This window comes from Fukomys damarensis, unplaced genomic scaffold (assembly GCF_012274545.1).
Source record: "Fukomys damarensis isolate Sample0158 unplaced genomic scaffold, DMR_v1.0_HiC HiC_scaffold_19, whole genome shotgun sequence".
Classification (NCBI taxonomy): Eukaryota; Metazoa; Chordata; class Mammalia; order Rodentia; family Bathyergidae; genus Fukomys; species Fukomys damarensis.
Window position 1 is genome coordinate 60524861 of NW_022900931.1, and position 18916 is coordinate 60543776.

General features: G+C 53.1%; 2 protein-coding genes across 8 annotated transcripts in view; one reads left to right on the plus strand and one right to left on the minus strand.

Annotated features, from left to right (window-relative positions):
- Positions 1-18916, minus strand: part of Dmac2 (distal membrane arm assembly complex 2) — a 163345-nt gene that overhangs the window by 9727 nt on the left and 134702 nt on the right. For 2 of the 7 annotated variants that reach the window (XM_033765810.1, XM_033765812.1), the window contains exons 2-5: positions 10589-10718; positions 7611-7720; positions 5764-6646; positions 4229-4308 (exon numbers count right to left, since the gene is read on the minus strand). In XM_033765810.1, the coding sequence (XP_033621701.1) occupies positions 4229-4243 (15 nt within the window). In that variant the 5' untranslated portion in view covers positions 4244-4308; positions 5764-6646; positions 7611-7720; positions 10589-10718. Of the gene's footprint in view, positions 1-4228; positions 4309-5763; positions 6647-7610; positions 7721-8307; positions 8418-10588; positions 10801-13483; positions 13672-18916 lie in introns of those variants that run through there. The other 5 variants (XM_033765811.1, XM_010623325.3, XM_033765813.1 and 2 more) reach the window with 5 other exon arrangements.
- Erich4 (glutamate rich 4) lies at positions 1240-3255 on the plus strand. The gene is made up of 2 exons (XM_010623327.3): positions 1240-2079; positions 2596-3255. The coding sequence occupies exons 1-2, from the start codon at positions 1792-1794 to the stop codon at positions 2755-2757; spliced, it is 450 nt and encodes a 149-aa protein (XP_010621629.1). The 5' UTR covers positions 1240-1791; the 3' UTR covers positions 2758-3255.

An 18916-nucleotide genomic window follows, 5' to 3' on the forward strand; every position in this document is an offset into this window, starting at 1 on the left:
CTCCCTCTCCATGTCTCTCAGAGGCGAAGACTGATATAGTAGAGCCTTGGCTTCAGTTTGGAATTCGTGCCTAGCTCACTTGGAGAGTGAAGTCTTTGGATGGAATTATTTATTCATTCCGCAGATGTTGACTGCCAAGGGGTGACGGGCACTGTTCTGGATGCTGAGGTTACCCTGGGGAGCAGGACAGAGCCAGCTGTCGCTCAGGGAGTCAACTTGCCAGGCCGGGAGAAGATGGATAAGGAACAAGTGAATAAACAAGATAACTTCAGGAAGGGTTAGATTAGAAGTAGATAAAAACAGGCACTGTAACAGGGAACGATGGGGCGTAGGCGTAGAGTCATCAGCAAAGCTTCTCTGAAGAGGTGACACAGAAGTGGACACGAATGATAAGGAAACAGGCATCCACTTCTGGGGGAAGAGTCCCGGGCGGAGGTAACAGTTTCTGCAAAGGCCCTAAGAGGCAGCCGGCTTGCGGAGCGAAGTGCGGGGCCGGTTCAGAGAGGCGGGCCGGGGCTGACTGTGTAGGATTTTAGTCTGTTCCCAGGGGGAAGAGGAGCGTGTCAATATCTGATCTACATTTTGAAAAGATAATTTCTGCCAGGTGAAGAACGAATCTTAGGGGACAAGGGTGGATGCAGGGGACCGGCCGAGAGGCTACTGCGATAGTCCAGGTGAGATGAACTGGAACTGGGTGGGCAGTGACAACAGCGAGAAGTAGTCCGCTTCTGGATCTATTTTGAAGGTCGAATCAACAGCTGCAGGAACTAATAGGATCCTGTTGTCACTTGCGGAGATGTCGGAATTCCGGAAGCTGCAGAAGGAATTCCGGAAGCTGCAGGTTCGGTAGAGCAGGGACAGTAGGATGAAGGACCCCCTCCAGGTATCCAGGTCCCTGGAACCCGTGACCCGTTACTTTCGTATGGTAAAAGGGGCTTTTACATATGTGATGACGTTAAAAATCTCGAGGTAAGAAGATTATCATGGGTAATTGTGTAGGGCCAGTGTAATCACAGGGAGGCTGGAGGGTCAGGTTCAGTAGGGGACTGAATGACAGAGTGACCTCAGAAAGGGGCCATGAGCTAAGGAAAGCAGGTGACCTCTAGAAGCTTGGAAAGACTGGGAAATAGGTTTCTCCCTACAGCCAACAAAAGGAACTAGCCTTGTGCACCTAAATTAGACTTCTGACCTCCAGAACTGTATGTACAAGGATAACTTTTGTTTTAAGCCACAAGATTGTGGTAGTTTCTTATGGTGCCAGCAGGAAATGAGTCTGGGAGAGTAGGTCCTGACTGAGAGTTCCGTTCTGACCAGGTGACTTTGAGATGTCTGAGTCAGGCCCTTAGAGCTGCTGAGTTGGGGGCTGGAGCTCACGATGGGGTCAGGACCTTGGGAGCCATTGGCTTACCCAGGGATGGTAACATGGTGGGCTTTAGAGGGGCGGAGGGAGACTGGCAGCAGGGCCGCCCTGACATTGCTAATAGTTGTGACAGGTCCAGGGTCGGCAGAGCTGTCCACTTCACGGTAGCCAGCAGCCCGGACACTCAGGGACACTGGTGGGAGGACTGGGATTTGGGCAAACCTAGGTCAAGTGGAGAGAGTTCAGCAAAGGGGCAGGAGGTGTGGGAGGGCCCCGGGGAGGTAGGAAGATGAGGCCAGGCAGATGCAAACACTGAGCGCCTGTGTGGGTCAGGCCCGAGAAGAGGAAGGCTGGTGGAGTTTGGCCTCCACAAGGGGGTGAGGTTGGAAAAAAAAAAAAAACAGAACCAGCCAGCTGGTTCTAACTGAAGAATGGACTTTGGGATGCATCTGCCTGGTCCCCTCATTGCCCTCCCCCAGCTCCCCAGAGGACTGGGTCACCCTGGACCTTGCTACTTCCTGGTCCTGGAGGCCAAGGCTGGGACTATGGAGCTGTGGCTGCAGCTGAAGCAGGCTGGACTGGAGCCTGCAGGACTGGGCCCACCCCCTCGGGTCCTGAGGGGGGACCCTCCAGAGGAGAGCCCTGGCCAGACCCTCACAACCCTGGAGGCGCATCTTGGAGGTGCCAGGGAGAGCCTGCTGTGGATCTGGCAGGAGTTGGTGAGTGAGGTTTGGACAGAGACGAGGACGAGAGAGAATGAATGAATGAGTGTGAGTGAATAAGACTAGAAAGGGCCAGAGACTGGAAGACAGGAACCAAGAGGAGTAGAGCAATAGAGACACAGACAGGAGAGGCAGAGACCCAGAATGAGAGACAGGAATAGAGGCAGAGAGACTCAGAAAGAGGGACAAACAGAAGTCAGAGGTTGAGAGCAGGGACAGAGAGAGATCCAAACTGAACCTGAGACAGGACAAGGGCAGAGAAGTGGGGACACAGAAATAGAGACACAGAAAGACGGGGACGTAAAGGAACGGAGACCGACGGGAGAGACATAGTGCGGGATGAAGACGTCAAGAAGCAAAGACAGGGAGGGTCATGACACCCTGCGAGGTACACGACGGAGACCTGCTGGGTGCTGTGGGGCCGGGACCCACGCTGGGACTCGCTCCCATCCGGGTCCCGCAGGACCCCCTGGCCCCGGGGTGGCACGCCGTGACGGCCCTCCTTCCTGGCAGGGGAACCTGCGCAGACTGGATGTCCAGCTGCTAGGCCAGCTGTGCAGCCTGGGGCTGGAGATGGGGGCCCTTCAGGAGGAGCTGGTCATCCTGGAAGAGGAGGAGGCGGAGAGTGGCGACTTGGAAGAAGAGGACGAGGACGAAGAGCCCCAGGGAATGTAGGACGAGGGACACAGGGGGGCCTCCAGCCCAGCCTGGCGCCTGCCTGACTTTGAGATGACGATCTGAGGTGATGCTCATGCACACGAGATGCAGATTTATGCAAACGAGGGGAGATTTGCAGGTCCATTCAGATTTGGAATCAACACGCTCCTTGGCAAGCACTTTCTCTGAGACTGTGTGTCCAGATGCTGGCCCCTTGCTGTGGCACAGTTGTTTGCAGGTGCTGGGGAGCCTCTACTGTGCGGGAGACCCCGGTCGATCTCTGCACCTTCGGTTGAAGACCCGCACTTGAAGACCCACACTGTCCGTAGCCCAGTGTGGCCAGGGAGCACTTGAAACATTGGCGAGTCCAGATTGAGATGTGATGTGACTGAAATACACAGCAGATTTCCAAGGCCAGGATGGTAAGGGAGGCTAAACCCCTCAATAATTTAAAAGAATTGATTACATGTTGAAATGACGTTTTCAGTTTATCAGTATAAAATACTACTGAAATTACATTTGTCTGTGAAGATTTTATTGTGATGAAATACGTTTAACAAAATCGATCATTGTAACCATTTTAAGTGTACCACTCAGGGACCTTGGTTACGTCCACTTTTTGAGAACTTTTGTTTTTTTCAGACAGGGTTTTGCTGTGTAGTTAGTTCGGGTTGGCCTCCGGCTCATTATGTAGGTTAGGCTGGCATGAAAGTTGCAGCGATCCTACTGCCTCAGCCTCCCAAGTGCTGGGCTCACAGGTGTCCACCACCACACCCCCTGCAACCTTCAGAACTCTTATCTTGCAAAACTGAAACTTTGTCCCCATGAATAAATAATTCGCCATTCCACGCCTCCATCCCCCCACCCCTCTGGCAATGACTACTTTCAGTGTCTCTATGAATTTAATACTATACTACTCATTTGCCCTTTTTGTTTTTGTACTGAGGGTTGAACTGAAGGCCTTTGCAGTAAGCTACATCTCCAGTCCTTTTTAATTTTCTTTTTTTTTTAATTTTTTATTTTTTTGGTACCGGGGATTGAACTCGGGTCCTTGCGCTTGCAAGGCAGGCGGCGGAACCACTGAGCTAAATCCCCGGCAATGTTTTTTTAATTTGAGAGAGTCTCACCAAGTTGCTGAGTTACTCTTTTTGTTGATAACATGTTGAGTACACTGAGTTGAATAAATATCCCCGGCAATGTTTTTTTAATTTGAGAGAGTCTCACCTAGTTGCTGAGTTACTCTTTTTGTTGATAACATGTTGAGTTGAGTACACTGAGTTGAATAAAATATATTTTTTTTAAAAAAATATATATTCTTTAAATGATTTTCACTTGTTTTTTTTTTTGCGATTTTTAAAATATGACAATGAGGAGCCAGGGATTTGGCTCAATGGTTTTGCTGCCTACCTCGCAAGTGCAAGGGCCGGGTACCAAAAAAATATATGTGACAATGAGAACATTTAAAAATCACACACGGGGGTCCGCTTACTTCGGTGGGGTCCATCCACACACTTGCGGTGATGCCATGTCTCCACCAGGTGGCGCCAACACAAGGCACTGCAGCCCTACCTGTTAAGGAAGCCACCGGCCAGAACCGGTATGGGACAAGTCTTAGAAGACATGAAGTAGGGGCTTGGGGCTTGGGATTTAGTTCAGTGGTGCTGCCACCCGCCTGCCTTACAATCTCAAGGTCCCGAGTTCAACCCCTGGTACCCCCCCCCAAAAAAATGTAGGTTCTCAAGACTTTGAAATGTTACCTGACAGAAAGGTTCCCATGGCGGGGACCGAATGTTCTGGAGAGCGTAGGGCCGGGAATTTAACTCAGTGGTTCCCGGATACAGCCCCCGGACAAGAGTATAGTTTGGTAACTGCTTAACAGCCTGAAACTGCCAGATGGTTTCCCAGCAACTGCACCATTCTGTGTTACCACAGCAGTATGGGAGGGGGGTTCCAGTTTCTGTGCACTTGGACACATGCTGTAGCTGTCTTTGTGATTGGATGGATCTGAAGTGATATCTCACCACAGCCCACCCCTCTCCAGTGTACAGCCAGGTGTGTGGTTCACTCCTATAATCCCAGTATTCTGGGAGGCGGAGGCAGGAAGACCATAAACTAGAGTCCAGCTTGAGCAACTTAATGACTTAGAGAGGCTCCGTCTCAAAATGAAAAAAAAAAAAAAATCTGGAGATGAACCTTAGGCCCTAGGTCAATCCCTAGTACTACAAAAGATAAAATAAAATAGAAATGAAAACAGCCTGGAATAACTGCCACCCTGTATCCCATAGGAAGTGTCACAAAACTTAGTTTCACGAGAATACTGTGTCCCAGCCTGTTGCCAACACTGTAACCACCTCTCCCAGAGATATTCTTCACCGTGGACTTCAATCCACAGGCCAAAAAGGAAAACCTTCTTCAGACAAACACTGATTAAATGGGAAACTCTCTAGTTCCTGTCATAAGGATGAGTTTGGTCCATCCTTGTTCTGTATTATACTGTTTTAACTTTAACAAAGAGGTCACATTTCTGATGTAAAGCTGGTGTGGTTGGATGGATTAAAAAATAATGGCCTCCTTTCCCAACTGGATGCAGTGGCCCAGTGTTGTGTGAAGTCAAGGAAGACCCTAGAAAAGGGTCTGGTGTGGCTTCCCACTTGATGACGAAGATGCTGCAGCTGAGATGAGGTCACTAGCGTGGACTCTACAGATATGTCCAGGGGACCAGTCAGGGGTCACTGCACAGGGACCTGGGCTTTCTTTGTCATAGTTCTATAGGTGAGGAGACAGAAGCCCAGGAGGTTTTGTGCCTAGTCCAAGGGAAAACCTGTGCCACAGCTCAGAACAAAGATAACAAGGTTGTTTAATTTCTGGGATTATGCTTGCTTGCTTTAGTTTTGCAGTGCTGGGGATTGAACCCAGAACCTCATTGCTACCCAAGGGGTCTACCCCTGAGCAAGACCCCTCATTTCTAGGTTCTTCACCCCACTCCCCAAAGGATCTTTCCTGTCTGCAGGTTATATTATATACCTCACTGTGGGCCCTGAAAGTTGGCTGAGGTCTTTGATGAACGAGCATGGCCCAGGTCCCGGTCGCAGCCTCTGATGGTCCCTCGTGTTTGTCAGCCGAGCCGGTGACACAACCTCTATCCACATCGGTAACACAGAACAGGATTCTGTGGTCCTGACCTGCCTCTCAGACGACCCTGGACCCTCCATCCCGTGGATCTCCACTAGCCAGATTCTGTGGCTCACGGAGGAGATGAAGCTGTCCCAGGAGCATGGCAGGCCCAGCATAGACCCTGTTAAGGGGCTGTCAGTGTGAAGTCTCCTGCCTGGGCAGCTCCAGTAGACCCCTCGGGCTGACTGTGCAATGCGAGTGAGCTGCGAAATAAGGACAGTGAATGACAACGCACCTGCTCAGTGGGCCTCAGCCTCCAGGACCTTCCTTACCTTCCTGCCTGTCCCCTGATGTTTGGTTTTTCTTCCTTCCCCAGCTCCAGAGCAACCGTTCTCATCCATGAAGTGAGTGTGGGCGGTGAATAATCTGGTCCTACAGGACCAAGGGGGGACTGGCACTGTCCGTGCCCAACATCCAGCTGAGCTTTGAGATCCAGAAACAGCAGTGATGAAGGATCAGGGGTTGGTGTGCAGAGGAAGGAGGGGCTGCACCCAAGAGGGATGCGGGCCTCGGGGCCTCTTTACTCTGTCCACAGGAATTACTAAACCCTGACTTCAGCGTTTACTGCGGGATCCAACACAAAGTAGATACTGCGTCATGCTTTCCCAAAGAAACTGTTCTTAACACCCAAGGCATGGTTCCCCATACCCCGACACTCCAGGCACCCAGGGCAGCTCGTCTTGGCCACAGAATTCCTCTGCCCAGAAGACCAGTGCTCAGGACAACTTCACCCCTGTGGGGACACAGGCTGACAGTGTAACTGAGCAGGACACAGAGTCAAATTCAGGACCTGAGCAAGATCCTCCCCGGCGGTGCCCAGGGCCCCTCACCCTGCACACCCCCATTTTCCACTTTACACCCTGACCTGGTCTCTCTGGAACAAGCTTCCTGTTCACACTCAGTTGTCCAGGGCAGACGGCCAGGGCCCCCAGGTGACAGAACCAAAATCTCCTCCCTGCCCTGCCCTGCGCTGCAATTTCCCAGCTGTAATTTCCTCCACGCACCTGGGCTGCTGCTCTCAGTCCTTCCCTGAGGCCCTGGGCAGGTCCCTGGGTGACGTCTACACACGGCCTCACTCACACGGGAACCACTTTCCCACAAACAAGCTGGTCCGTGCACTAAAGCTCAGAGCGCATCCTGCCACTGCCTGAGTGTTGTGATTCAGCTCCCGCGAGTCTATCCTGCATGTGCATAGGTCCGACAGGGGGCTCCACCTGTGTTCTTTTGCTACTGAAGCTGTCACAGATTCCACAGATGCAGTGGATAGAACAACACAAACCAAGGAGTCAGTGTGGATGCATTCTCTGGAGGCTCCACAGAACGGGCCATTTCCTTTGCCAGCCGTTGGCAGCCGCCTCCTGGACTCTGCCCCTCCTTTATCTTTGAAGCCAACAGAGTGGCCTTCTGGGACCCCTCTCTGCTCAGCTCCATCCTCACACCGCCCTCCTGTTTTGACTCTTCTGCCCTCCTCCCTCTGTGGTAAGCAGAGGCCCTTGAGATTTTGTCCTCCTTTCACTAAAGACTACACATCGGCACCTGGACTCAGGTGACCAGACTGTTGTGTCTGCCACTGCCCCCAGCACCCTCGAGCTCCTAAAAAGTGTCGCGGGGTGCACCATGCCCTAGCACCCGCCCTCCTTCTCCCTGGTGATAATGCTCAGATGTTAGGAATAAAGAACCGGGAGTTCACAGCTCACCAGCCCTTCAGAAGTCCATAGAGGCCAGCACCGTGGACGGCGCCTCAGGATCGCGGGTTCGGAGGTCTCAGATGAGAAGGGGCGGGGGGGAGCAAACGGCCGTTTCCATCCTATGCAAGAAAAGCACAGTACGAAGTTATTACGGGGCTGGCCCAAGTCTCCTCCAAATTACCTACTGTGACCCGTTTTCTGTCATTAGAGCTTCCATACATCTCCTGCAACCCCCTGCATGGCAGGTTGCTGAACCTGGAGGGTGGCTTCGGGAGGTGGACAGCCGGCGGCCCCAGCCTCACCACGCTTGTGTCTCTGGCCCTGAGGTTCAGGGGCTGGCGTTTATCTCAGTAGTCGGGAGCTTGCACAGCCTATGAAAGGCCCTGGCTTTGATCCCCCAGCACACTGCCACCCCTCCAAAAATACCCGGAGGTTCAGTCACCGCCTCGTCAGTAATTTCATCACCCACAACCATGGTAAACCAATTAGTAGACTAATCCAGTTATCACACGTCCCAAATCCAGTTGCACACATTCATGATCTAACCACCTCCACGAAGCCCCACCTTAAACTCATGAGGCTTTGGGAGATCTCTAGATATAAGCCACAACATGCCTTGTATGTCCTAGCTCAGCCTGCCCTAGTCCCACTCGTACCCACAGTCCCCGAAGTCTCCTGGGTGTGTCCCAGAGAGGGGTATGCATACCTAGGTGTGAACTCATGGCTGTGTTGAGATGTCAAAGTCACTAAAGGACTTGAGATAAAATAAGTGGCAGGGGCAGACTTCAGCTTCTTCAATTCCTGCTCAAGTGGGGCCTGTGTGGTGATGATAAAATATAAAGAGAACCTGACCACTTCAGGGAATACATAATTCCAAATAACTGTTTCACCTGCAGACATGCACTGATTCCACAGGGCTCCTCCGGATGTAAAGTTTGAACATTTGCTCTTGGGTAGCAGTGAAACTATCACTTTTCAGTGTACAAACACAATAGCATCTGTATTTCCTTCACCCCTGAGGGTGTCAAATTGCCGAGACTCTTCTTTTTTGGGGGGTACCAGGAATTGAACTCAGGACCTTGCGCTTGCGAGGAAGGCAGTGGCACCACTGAGCTAAATCCCCGGCCCTGCCACAACTCTTCTTGACACCATTTTCCCTCATGTCATCTGCTTTCACCTCTCAGAGATGCAAATAAACAAGAACAAACCTACGATAAGTCAGAAGACAAAAGAAGTCCCTTGAGTTCCTAATAATTCAGTCACTATAGCCTTAGAGCATTAGATATGTTCTCTCAGGCATGCAGAAGTGAACTCTGGGCCTCCCTGTGCAGGGGAGGAAGCGCATCAGCACCAGCAGTGAGCAGGACGCTGAGACAGGGACATCAAACTGCCGACGAGGTCCCAGAGGTCTCTGATCATTGTCCTAAACTCATGATTACCTTGGATTCCAGCAGAGCCTCCACCATTTGTCTCAACCAAACACAGTGAGGCTCTGGTGCATGAGCCCAGGTGGGCGTAGCAGACCCGAGTATGGCTGATTACACCACGGGGTGGGAACAAGATGGCAGAGGTGAGGACCTGTTCTGTCCCCAACCCACCCAGTGCCACCTGTCCTGTGACACACCTCAGATATCTCCAAAGAGGAGAGAAGTGTGACCCTCTCATCTGGCTAGCTCACAGTTGTGAATGGTGAGCACAGGAGCCCCAAATCATCTCCTTCAAATACGGTTGGTGCTGGTGGAGCTGCAGAGACAGAGGGACCCCATTGTGGCAGAGACCCAGGGGTTCATGCCTGAGAGGCGTGGGTAGTTGTGAGGGTGACAGGTGTCTCTGACCTTGATGCCTGCTTCTCTGCTGAAGCAGCCCCCACACCACATCCACCACCTTCCCCACCACAGGGAGGCCCAGTTGCCCTGAGGGTGCAGAGGACAGAGATGCCCCGGGGAGGGAAGAGGAGGCTCAGAACGCTGTGCCACAACAGGCTTCTGATTTCAGCATCTCTGAGACAGTGTGAAGAGGGGATGGGATGAAGCCCTGTGCACCTGAGCACCCTGGCTCAGGTGAGGCTTCAGGGACCCCGGTCCTCCCCTCTCCTGCTCACACACACAGCCCACCAGAGGCCCACGCCTGTGGGGCTGGACCCCAGTTTTGCAGACACAGCTTCAGACCACACATCGGAGTCTGGTGATATTTCATGGACAGATTAGAGGAGGGTTTGGTTGAGAGACATTGAGACTTCAAGTCAGAATGTGTCCCATCATTGCAATGAGATGTAAATCTGATAAATGCTTAAGGATGATGTTGCATAAAATTTCCTGACACCGCCATCGACACTTCCCTCTCTGTCCACCAGAGGGCGCACAACCCCTGGCTTGCCGTCTCCTGGGGGCTGCTGACCCCTGAGCAGGGCGCAGTGTCCAGCAGGGTCGGAGCCTCCCCAGACCAGCCTCACACCACAGCCTTCCTCTTTCCCCAAGCTCCCCCATTGGCCTCAGTCTCCTCCAAGCTGAAGGCCGCCCCTCTTCCGAGAGCTCCTGACCTCTCCAGCATCCCAGAGGGAGCATCCACTGTCTTTAGGCCTCAGCCTAAAGGACTCTTTCACAGGGGGCTGATGCCCAGACCAGCTTGGTACATAAGGCTCTGGATGCCCCGACACTGGCCCTCATAACCTTCTCCCAGTTACAATTACTTTCTCTGACTCTGCTCCTCCAAGTGTGGTCTGAGTACTGAAGGGTCACCGGGGGCAAGGGGAAGAGGGGCCAGAAGGCAGGACTGAGGGAAGGGACAGAGAGGTTGCCTCCAGTCATGTGACCCTCGCAAGTACTCCTGCCCTGGAGTACAGCTCACAGAGAAGAAGGACCAGAGCTGACCCAACTGAGCAGGCTTGCTCTGGAGCCATTCTGGAGACGAAGCTCCTCTCCACTGAGGGAGGCAGCAGAGACCACGGAGACGCCCTCAGTCCCTCTCTGAAGAGAAGCTTCACTCACCAGGGGCTTCTGTTCACAAGTGAGATGCGATGCTTCCTTGAGAGAGCCATGGTAGGAGGATGGGAGGACAGAGTCTGGCTGGAAACTCCACGTCAGACCTTGAGAGGTGGCCCTGGGCTTCTGTTGCAGCCTGAGGGGAGAGGACATGAAAGAGAGACAGAAAGCTCAGCGACAGGAAACTCTCAGGGAGCCAAAACTGATAAAGGGAAGGAAAAGCACCACTGTTTTCTGTCCAAGTCAATCATCACTGGCCCCTGCATTTTGAAAACTGATGTTCACAACTATGTCAGGGTGACTCTCCAAATAAAGACACCATGGGTTAAAAAACACAGTATGGGCATTGAACATTGTCCTTTGGCACCAAGCTGAAAAAGTGACAAATAAACCGCTGGATATGCAGGGCCTCAGGAGCACTCATTCATCCAGACTCCGCTCCAACAGACGGCAGACAGGTCCCTATCTTCACAGATCTCTGGTCCTAGTGGCAGGGAGACAGACCAGCAAGGACATCTGGAAGGCGAGATTAGGTGCTGACGAGAGCCTGGGAATGAACAGGGTGGAGAAAGGTGAGAGAGACGCAGGGTCTCTAGGGGAGGTGGTCAGGGAAGGCCTCTCCCCCAGGATGCCCTGGACGTGAGCAGGACCTGAGAGCAGCCAGCAGTGAGCCACGCAGACACCCAGTGAATACGTTCCAGTGTTGAGGGCTGGGTGCTTCTGACCTTGACACTACAGTGGACACACACAGACAAACGCGCTTGTCACCAAGGATGCGGGAAGAAAACACCCGCTCAGGACTCAGAGCCCCATCTTTCCACCCAATAGGAAGATCTCACCGTTGATGGATTCCTCTGTCCTCCCTCTCAACCTTGCTTTTAACCGTCTGGAACTCACCCACCACTGCCCAACTCACAGTTGAATTGGTGCCCTTCGATGCTGCAGAAGGCAAGGATGTTCTACTCGTCCACAGTCTGCCAGAGAATCCTCATGGCTGTCTGTGGTACAAAGGGCGAGGGGCTGTCTCCCCCCTTTGGGTTGCAGCATAAAGAACAGCCATCAAGTACTCACTCCAGGGCCTGCATACAGCTCAAGAGAAACGGTATTCCCAAGTGGAGTACTTGGACAGCATGTATACTAAAATTAGACAGTTCCGAGAAGATTAGCCTGGTGCCTACCCAAATGGACCCCAGCTATTCCAGACTTCACCCAGGAGGACACAGGGTACTACTCTGTACAAACTGTAAACTCAGATTGGGGTGTGGTCAAGAAGAATCTGGACCTGTTCTATGTACACCACGAGTGATTCCCTACGTCCGCTGTGGGGTGTGGTGAATCCCACTTGCCGTACCAGGACTGTCACTAGACAGGGTTTGAGGAGGTCCCCAAAAGAGAGAAGATGGGGACTTCATCTCACCCTGGACAGGTTTGAGACATCACAGCCGAAAAGCATTTAGGGACGCAGCAGTGGGAGGCACAGGCTGATTAACTAGGCAGGGTTAGAAAGTAAGAGACAATGGGGAAGGGGCTTCAACTGGAGGAGCTCAAGGGGGCAGCTCTCTGACGGACAGGATCAGACTGCTTCCTTGGCACAGAGGAAGATCAGCCTTTCGGAATTTGCAGAGGTGAGCTGGGGTCTCATCGATCGCCTCAGTTCTGGCTTTCAAGATGGCTCCGTGAGAGGCCCTCATGAGGGTGGGCTGCAACTCGAGCTCCATGAGACGATGGTTTCTGCATAAGGAAGTCTCAGTTTTGTTGAGGCTCTGCTGGAATCCCAGGCAACCATAGGTTTAGGGAAGTGGCTGGAGACCTCTGGGAGCTCATTAGCAGTTTAATGTCTACTTGGAGCACTGCGCTGTAGATCACTAGGGTCGGGCCTAACTCACCTCCTCCCACAGGTGAGGCAGGGCCCAGAGGGGAATGAGGAAAGTGCATCTTGTTCGCTTCCTCCAGAGGACAAGACGGGGCCTCACGGGAAGAGAGCAGGTGACGGGAGGGCACCTAGGTGGAGCGAGGCCCAGCTGAGAAGAGGACACGACGTCCTGCAGACCCTAGCCACTCTCCCTGTTCCGATCACGGGCACCCCGTTCACTTCCTTTACCTCTACCACTACAAATACGTGCGCTGCACTCCCCAGGAAGTCCTTTTCCACTGTCAGGAGGAAGGCTCCCCCAGGCCTCCGCTTTTTTATCTCTTTGTCTTGTCTTCATCCCCCACCACACCTTGGCAAATGTCACTGATCTCGATGGCCTCGGTCTTGAAGGGGATGAAACGGTATGAAAATGTAGGGCCCGTCAACCGCGTTGCCAGCTTCTGGACAGTGACACCCTCAGTGCTTCGCTTGGCTCCGTGCTGAGCAGGGATCTGACCCAAAGTTGTCAGGTAATGAGTTAAACAGATACAAAACGAAGGTCAGACTTTCTTCTGTGTCTCGTTACTTATTAGGTGTCTGTAAGCTCAAGTGAAGAGTCAGTGTTTCTTTGCTTGTTTGTTTGTTTTTCTCAGCAAAAGTATTTTGTAAGTCCCACCTGCCTCAGAGGAATAAATGAGCCCTGAGTTTCATGGGGAGCAGTTTAAAGGCCCAGAAGTCTGTGTCCTCTGTCCTCAGGGTGTTCTCCGACTGTGTCAGGACTGTCTGACCCAGGCTCGGCCTACCACCCTCTCTGCCTTGCAGCCCCTCTTGGGGATTTAACATTTAGTGCAGGACACACACAATGAGTACATTTCCATAGATCAGAATCCTTCACCTAAATCCACCCTGCAGAGAGGAAGGTCTGTGGGGTAGCTCAGCCCAGGGAGGTCCGTCTCCACCCTCAGAACACTATCTATGAACATGAGTCCCAAGAAAGACCTAGCAGGACTGAGTCAGGGCCTGGCTGAGGGGTCCCTTGGGATACTCACAGAGAAACAGCTCAGGAAGTCGCCGCTCAGGCTCCTGACCCCGGGTGACCCTGGGGAGCTTGTGGCCGGGGATGGTTTTGGGTCTCCTGGACAGAGCTGATCAGAAGCAATGACCTTCAGGCTGTCTGGAACTCAAATCTCCTCCTGTAAGTGGTCACTCAGCCTCAACAGCCGCACTGAGTCAGGGTCAGCCTTTCACCTGAGCCTTGGCAGGGAGGACACAGACGGTCAGGCTCCCTGCCAGCTAGCCATCTGCCCTGGAGGACTCACGAGCTTCTACAGGGAGATGAGGGTCTGCAGAGGCGGGAACAGAGGGGAAATCAGTTTCCTGGCAGGGCCCTGTCTACCAGGGACCAGGCCTGAGAACCCCTCTCTCGGGGACAGTCTGTAATAGATGCTGTTTATCTTGGCGGCACGTCTGTATCAACTGGCATTTGATTCTGAATGTTTTAAAGTAACTCAAGATAGCGTGGCAGCCCAGACACCATTTACCAGTTATAATATTTTACAATAGTTAGCAGGGAGGCTGAGGCACAAAATACAAGGTTAAATCAGGATCACAGAGATCATGGTGGCAGATCCGAGGCATGAGATGTACGTCTACACCACAACCCCATCCTCTCCTCCACTCTTTTTAGGCCTCTGTGGGTCCCCGGAACACAGCTTCTAAGGCATCAAAGCTCAGGGAGAGTCTGGTCTGGGGTGAGAGCAAAGCAGGGAATTAAGAAGCCTTTACTCTGGAAGTAATTCACCTGCCTCAAAACTCAGAATCAGTACAAGGAGTGTCCGGGCCACTCCCCTCAGGCAGCTGGTCTGCACCATTCCTGGGCGGAATGATGTGATCCCTGCGGTGCTGCGTGTTACTCCCTAAAGCATAGTGGAGAAGACTTTGCTCTTTCCCTCTCCAGTAGACCCCACAACCAGCACAGGGCACCAACAGACAGCAACTCTCAATAGTTTTATGGTAGAAGACAGGAGGAGTAAAGAGTTCTGAATGATTAAGTGATCTAGAGGCTCTTCAGAGACTGCGAACTGCATGCAGTCCCAGGAGCCTCTGGCCACTCCCTGGCCCTCCTGGAGGCCACACCTTGTTCCCTCCCTCTGACATTTGACATGATGGCCCTGTGGCTGCTGGGCTATGGGAGGGTTTTCAGAGTTGTGCTGGTTCAGTTCTTTTGAGACAGGGTCTCAGTATGTAGTTGAGACTGACCTGGAACTCGCTATGTAGCCCAGGTTGGTCTCAAACTCCCAGCGATCCTCCTGCCTCAGCCTCCTGAGTGCTGGGATTACAGGCATGTGCCACCACGCCCGGCTGTGTGCTGGTTCAATTCTGAGGTAGTCAGGGGGCTCTTGCTCTCTTGGGTTTTAGAAGACACTGTAACCTCACTGCTCACTGCCATGGGCATTTCTGGCTCTCCTTCCTCCTCCCCTGTCCCTCATCTTCCTCCTTCTCGATCCTCCTGCCTCAGCCTCCTGAGTGCTGGGATTACAGGCATGTGCCACCACGCCCGGCTGTGTGCTGGTTCAATTCTGAGGTAGTCAGGGGGCTCTTGCTCTCTTGGGTTTTAGAAGACACTGTAACCTCACTGCTCACTGCCATGGGCATTTCTGGCTCTCCTTCCTCCTCCCCTGTCCCTCATCTTCCTCCTTCTCATCCAGGTGACAGGGGCTACATCCTTACCGCAATGCGTGCCTCACCCTCACCCGGCCAGACTGGTGGCTGACAGTCCTGCTTCCTCCCTGCTAACACCGAGGACCAGGCCTGCTCTCTCGGGCACAGAAATTAGTAGAAGCAGCTGTTCCTGCCAGACTCCACCAGGAGTCAGTGTCCCCCCTCTGACCCCGCTTCCCAGATATCCCTTGTTTTCTTCCATGGACCACCTGTGATGCTTCTGAGTCAGGCTCTGTGAACACAGGGTTTGTGGTTGAGACTTCTTAAAAGAAAGTCACAGTGTGAATCAGAGAAATACTGTGGCCTTCTACAGGCCAATAACTTCCGCTTCATTCTGATAATATCACATGTGGCTTTATCATGCTTGCTCTTGATGGCCCAGAAACCTCCACTGGTTCCCTGCAAGACCCATGTTTCCAGCCAAGCACAAACATTGGCTTCTCCCTTCATGCATCCTCTAGCCCCGCCTGGAGTGTTCCTGGCTAATCGGCGGGAGGCCCTGAAAACCACCTACAAGTCACTAAAGTCATAGCAGATCCCATACCTGCCTCACCCATGACCCTGCTACTGTAGGGTCACTGTCAGCTTCTCTCGGTGTTGGGAAGGGGATCCTGGAGCATCAGGACAAATCTCTGGGGTGAGTGCTTTGATTCTATCTGAAAAGATTGTGGGGAAAATAATTCTCAGCCTGTGTCCACAGACACAAGCAAATCCCATCCTCCCCTGAGCCTCCTGCTCCATCATCCCTTACTCTTCTCCCCTTTCTTCTCCGATGTCTCAGGACTGACCTGGGGTCCAGTTTGAAATGTTCACCTCTCTTTCCATTTGTAGTTTCCTCCAAAGGCACTGAAATGTGCTCGCAGTGTCTTTCCTCAAGTGGAAGAGGAAACTCTTCTTGGACTCTGCCCCAACCTGTGTCCACAGCTGACCCGGTGACTGGCTCTGCTTTGACGCTATATAGGGTGGGACAGGACAGGCAGAGAAGGCGCCTGGAAGGCCTGTCCTGAATCTGCTAAATCTTGTCCCAGTGGACACTTCAGCCTCCCTGGGGTCGGGCGCAGAGAAAACGGAAAAGCGAGCCTCGGAGCAGACACTGCTGAGCTGGGTCCTGGCTCTGAAGTCCCAGCTGCACGAGGCTGAGGACACCAGCACAGCCCATGAGCCACGGAGAGCAATAAGTATCGCTCACCAGAGAGTCCCTGTGTGGGGAGAGGGGCTGAGTCAAAGGTGCATATTGAGAGAAGGTGGAGAGACCGTTTGTCAACACAGGGACATCTGCCATTAGGGATTTCACTCACTCTGATAGTCCGTCTGCAGTCAGGAAGTCCATGTCCTCTTTAATTGAGAAGTCTTCTTAGAACCTCACCAACTCATAAGGGCCGGTCTCACTCTCTAATAAATACTTAACAGGCGGCACTTGCTCTCACGGCCCCACACAAAGCTGTCTGATCTCAGGATGCACGCAGCCGAGGATCTCTCCTTTCCCAACACACATGGATGCACGGACTGGAGAGGGGGCTTTTATGAAATCACCGCCACGGTGTGAATATTGGAAAGGGAATTCCCAGGGCAACAGCGACCTGAAGGGGGCCCTGTGGAAGGTGAGCAGGTGCTGAGGGCTCTGCCTCAGGGGCCGGTTGCCCGTGAAAGGACAGTTTGGTCCTCTTCCCTTCTCTCTCTCACACACATGCTCTCCCCACTGATGCCTCCTGCCATGATATGAAGGGGCCAGAAGGCCCTCGCCGGGGGCCACCTCTTGAACTTGGATTTCTCAGATTCCAGAATTGAAGCAACAAATCTCCTTTCTTTATAAGTCAATCACCCAGTCTGAGGTCTTCTACTGTAGAAGAACCACATAGACCAAGAACATCACAAAAGTTCTGGGGATAAAACAGGCGAGTCCAAGGGAAAAACAAAGCTCCACTTGATGATGAGGCTGTTGGATGCGTGGTCTGAGGACTGGGTCCTGGTTCAGATCCCTCAGAGCGGTCCAAGGGACAAGTGAGGGGGTCTCCCTGGGGGACCTGAGGCCGGAGGGACACGCAGCCCTCTTCTTACAGAGTGAAGACACCCAACCTTTGCAGAGGGTCAAGGCTATGTGTGGCCACCTTGCAAGGTCACCGGGGGCCCTGAGAACGGGCTGAAGTCTCTGAGGGAGGAGCATAGAATGGTCACCGGTCACAACCCAGCCGGACTCCTATTTATCCACAGAGCTAGTGTTGCCACCCAAGCCAGCAACAATAAAGTCACAGAAGGGGGTTCTACGTGTCAGTGGCTTTTCTCTCCTCACTGAGACAAAATACCCAACACCTAAAGTTAAAGGGGAAAGAGCTGAGCTCACAGTCTGCAGAGGATTTGGTCCACAATCGGCCGGCTCCAGGTCAGAGCGGCACGTGGCAGAGGGGCAACATTTCACGGCGGACCAAAGCAACAAAGGAGCAAGGCAGGGGTCCTCACCTGCATCTTTCTGCTGCTTTCATCTTGTGCAGACTACACAGGGCAGGTAGCACTCAAACCCCCAGTACTAGTGCCCTTGGGCCTAGCACTGTACCGTGAATCAATCACACACACACACACACACACACACACACACACACACACACACTCTCTAGATTCAGCCACCTCTGCAAAAGCCTCATCTAAAACTTCATGAGGCTCTGGGGGACATCTAGAAACAAACAGTAACATGCCCCTGTCACAGAACTAACAGAGACAGGAGCCTCCACCCTCAGCTTAGAAAACGGAGCCTCCCGCATCCTGTGTTCCGAGGCCCAGCCTCCAGCACAATCTTAGCACTGGCAAGCTGTGTCCACCCCCGGGGAGTGTCGCGGTAGCATGGTGTGGCTGGGAGCCCCCAGGCGTGTCCCGCAGTGACCACCTCTGCAGTCACCATTGCTGCTGTCAGATGCTTTCCCTCAGGCTCCCAGTGGGCCTTTCATTACACACTCAGCACAAGGGATACCAACTGCAGGTCCAGCCTGGACGTGTGCTTCCCTGAGTTGTGGTTACCTCTCTGCCTCTTAAATTGCTCACTTGCTCCAAGAGATCTTGAGGGTTTGATCTAGGATCCCACTCTGAGAGCTGAAGACCCACAAGTCCTCCTGCAGGAGGGCCATAGGCCTCCTGGCACCCTCCTAGTGACTGCCGTCTGTGTTCCCAGGCCAGCTCCACCTCCCAGGTAAGCTTGTCCCCGTGCTCAACAGGGGTCGAGACCAGGCAGACTCAGGGCAGGGGCTCTGTCAGCACTGGCACAGCACAGGGCAGCCTCCCCCATGTGGCCGGGAAAAGGGTGAGGCCAGGACTGGCTGAAAACTGAGTTCCCTTCGGCGGGGAGGGACATCCTCAGGCTCTCCCGAGTCCACCCTGGATGCTCCAGTGGACAAAGGAGACCCTGGAGTGTGGCAGGTGCAGAGTGAGTGCTGAGAGCGTCAGTGAAGGGCCCCAGGGTAATGAGGGTGGGCGTGTCCAGGACAGGGACTGCTGTGCAGCCTGGTGCTCAGGAGGCTGAGCTGCTACAACTCCTTCTGAGACATCTGACGAGGGACCAGGCTGGAGGCACAGAGACACAGGCCAAGTCCCCCTCAGTAGTCACTACTCAGACGAGACGCTCTCTGTCCCCTAGAGCCATCTCTGTCACCTTCCTCTGAGGAGAGGGAGTAGAATCTACCTTCACACACACACACACACACACACACACACACACACACACACGGGAAGACTGAGTGTCTCACTGGGTTTCTGGGTCACAAAGGGAAAGGTAC

Excerpts from the sequence above, each read along its gene's own strand:
- Erich4 (XM_010623327.3), top strand. The coding sequence starts at position 1,792 with ATGGACTTTGGGATGCATCTGCCTGGTCCCCTCATTGCCCTCCCCCAG. Across the intron at positions 2,080-2,595 it reads TGTGGATCTGGCAGGAGTTG|GGGAACCTGCGCAGACTGGA; the intron begins GTGAGTGAGGTT and ends CCTTCCTGGCAG.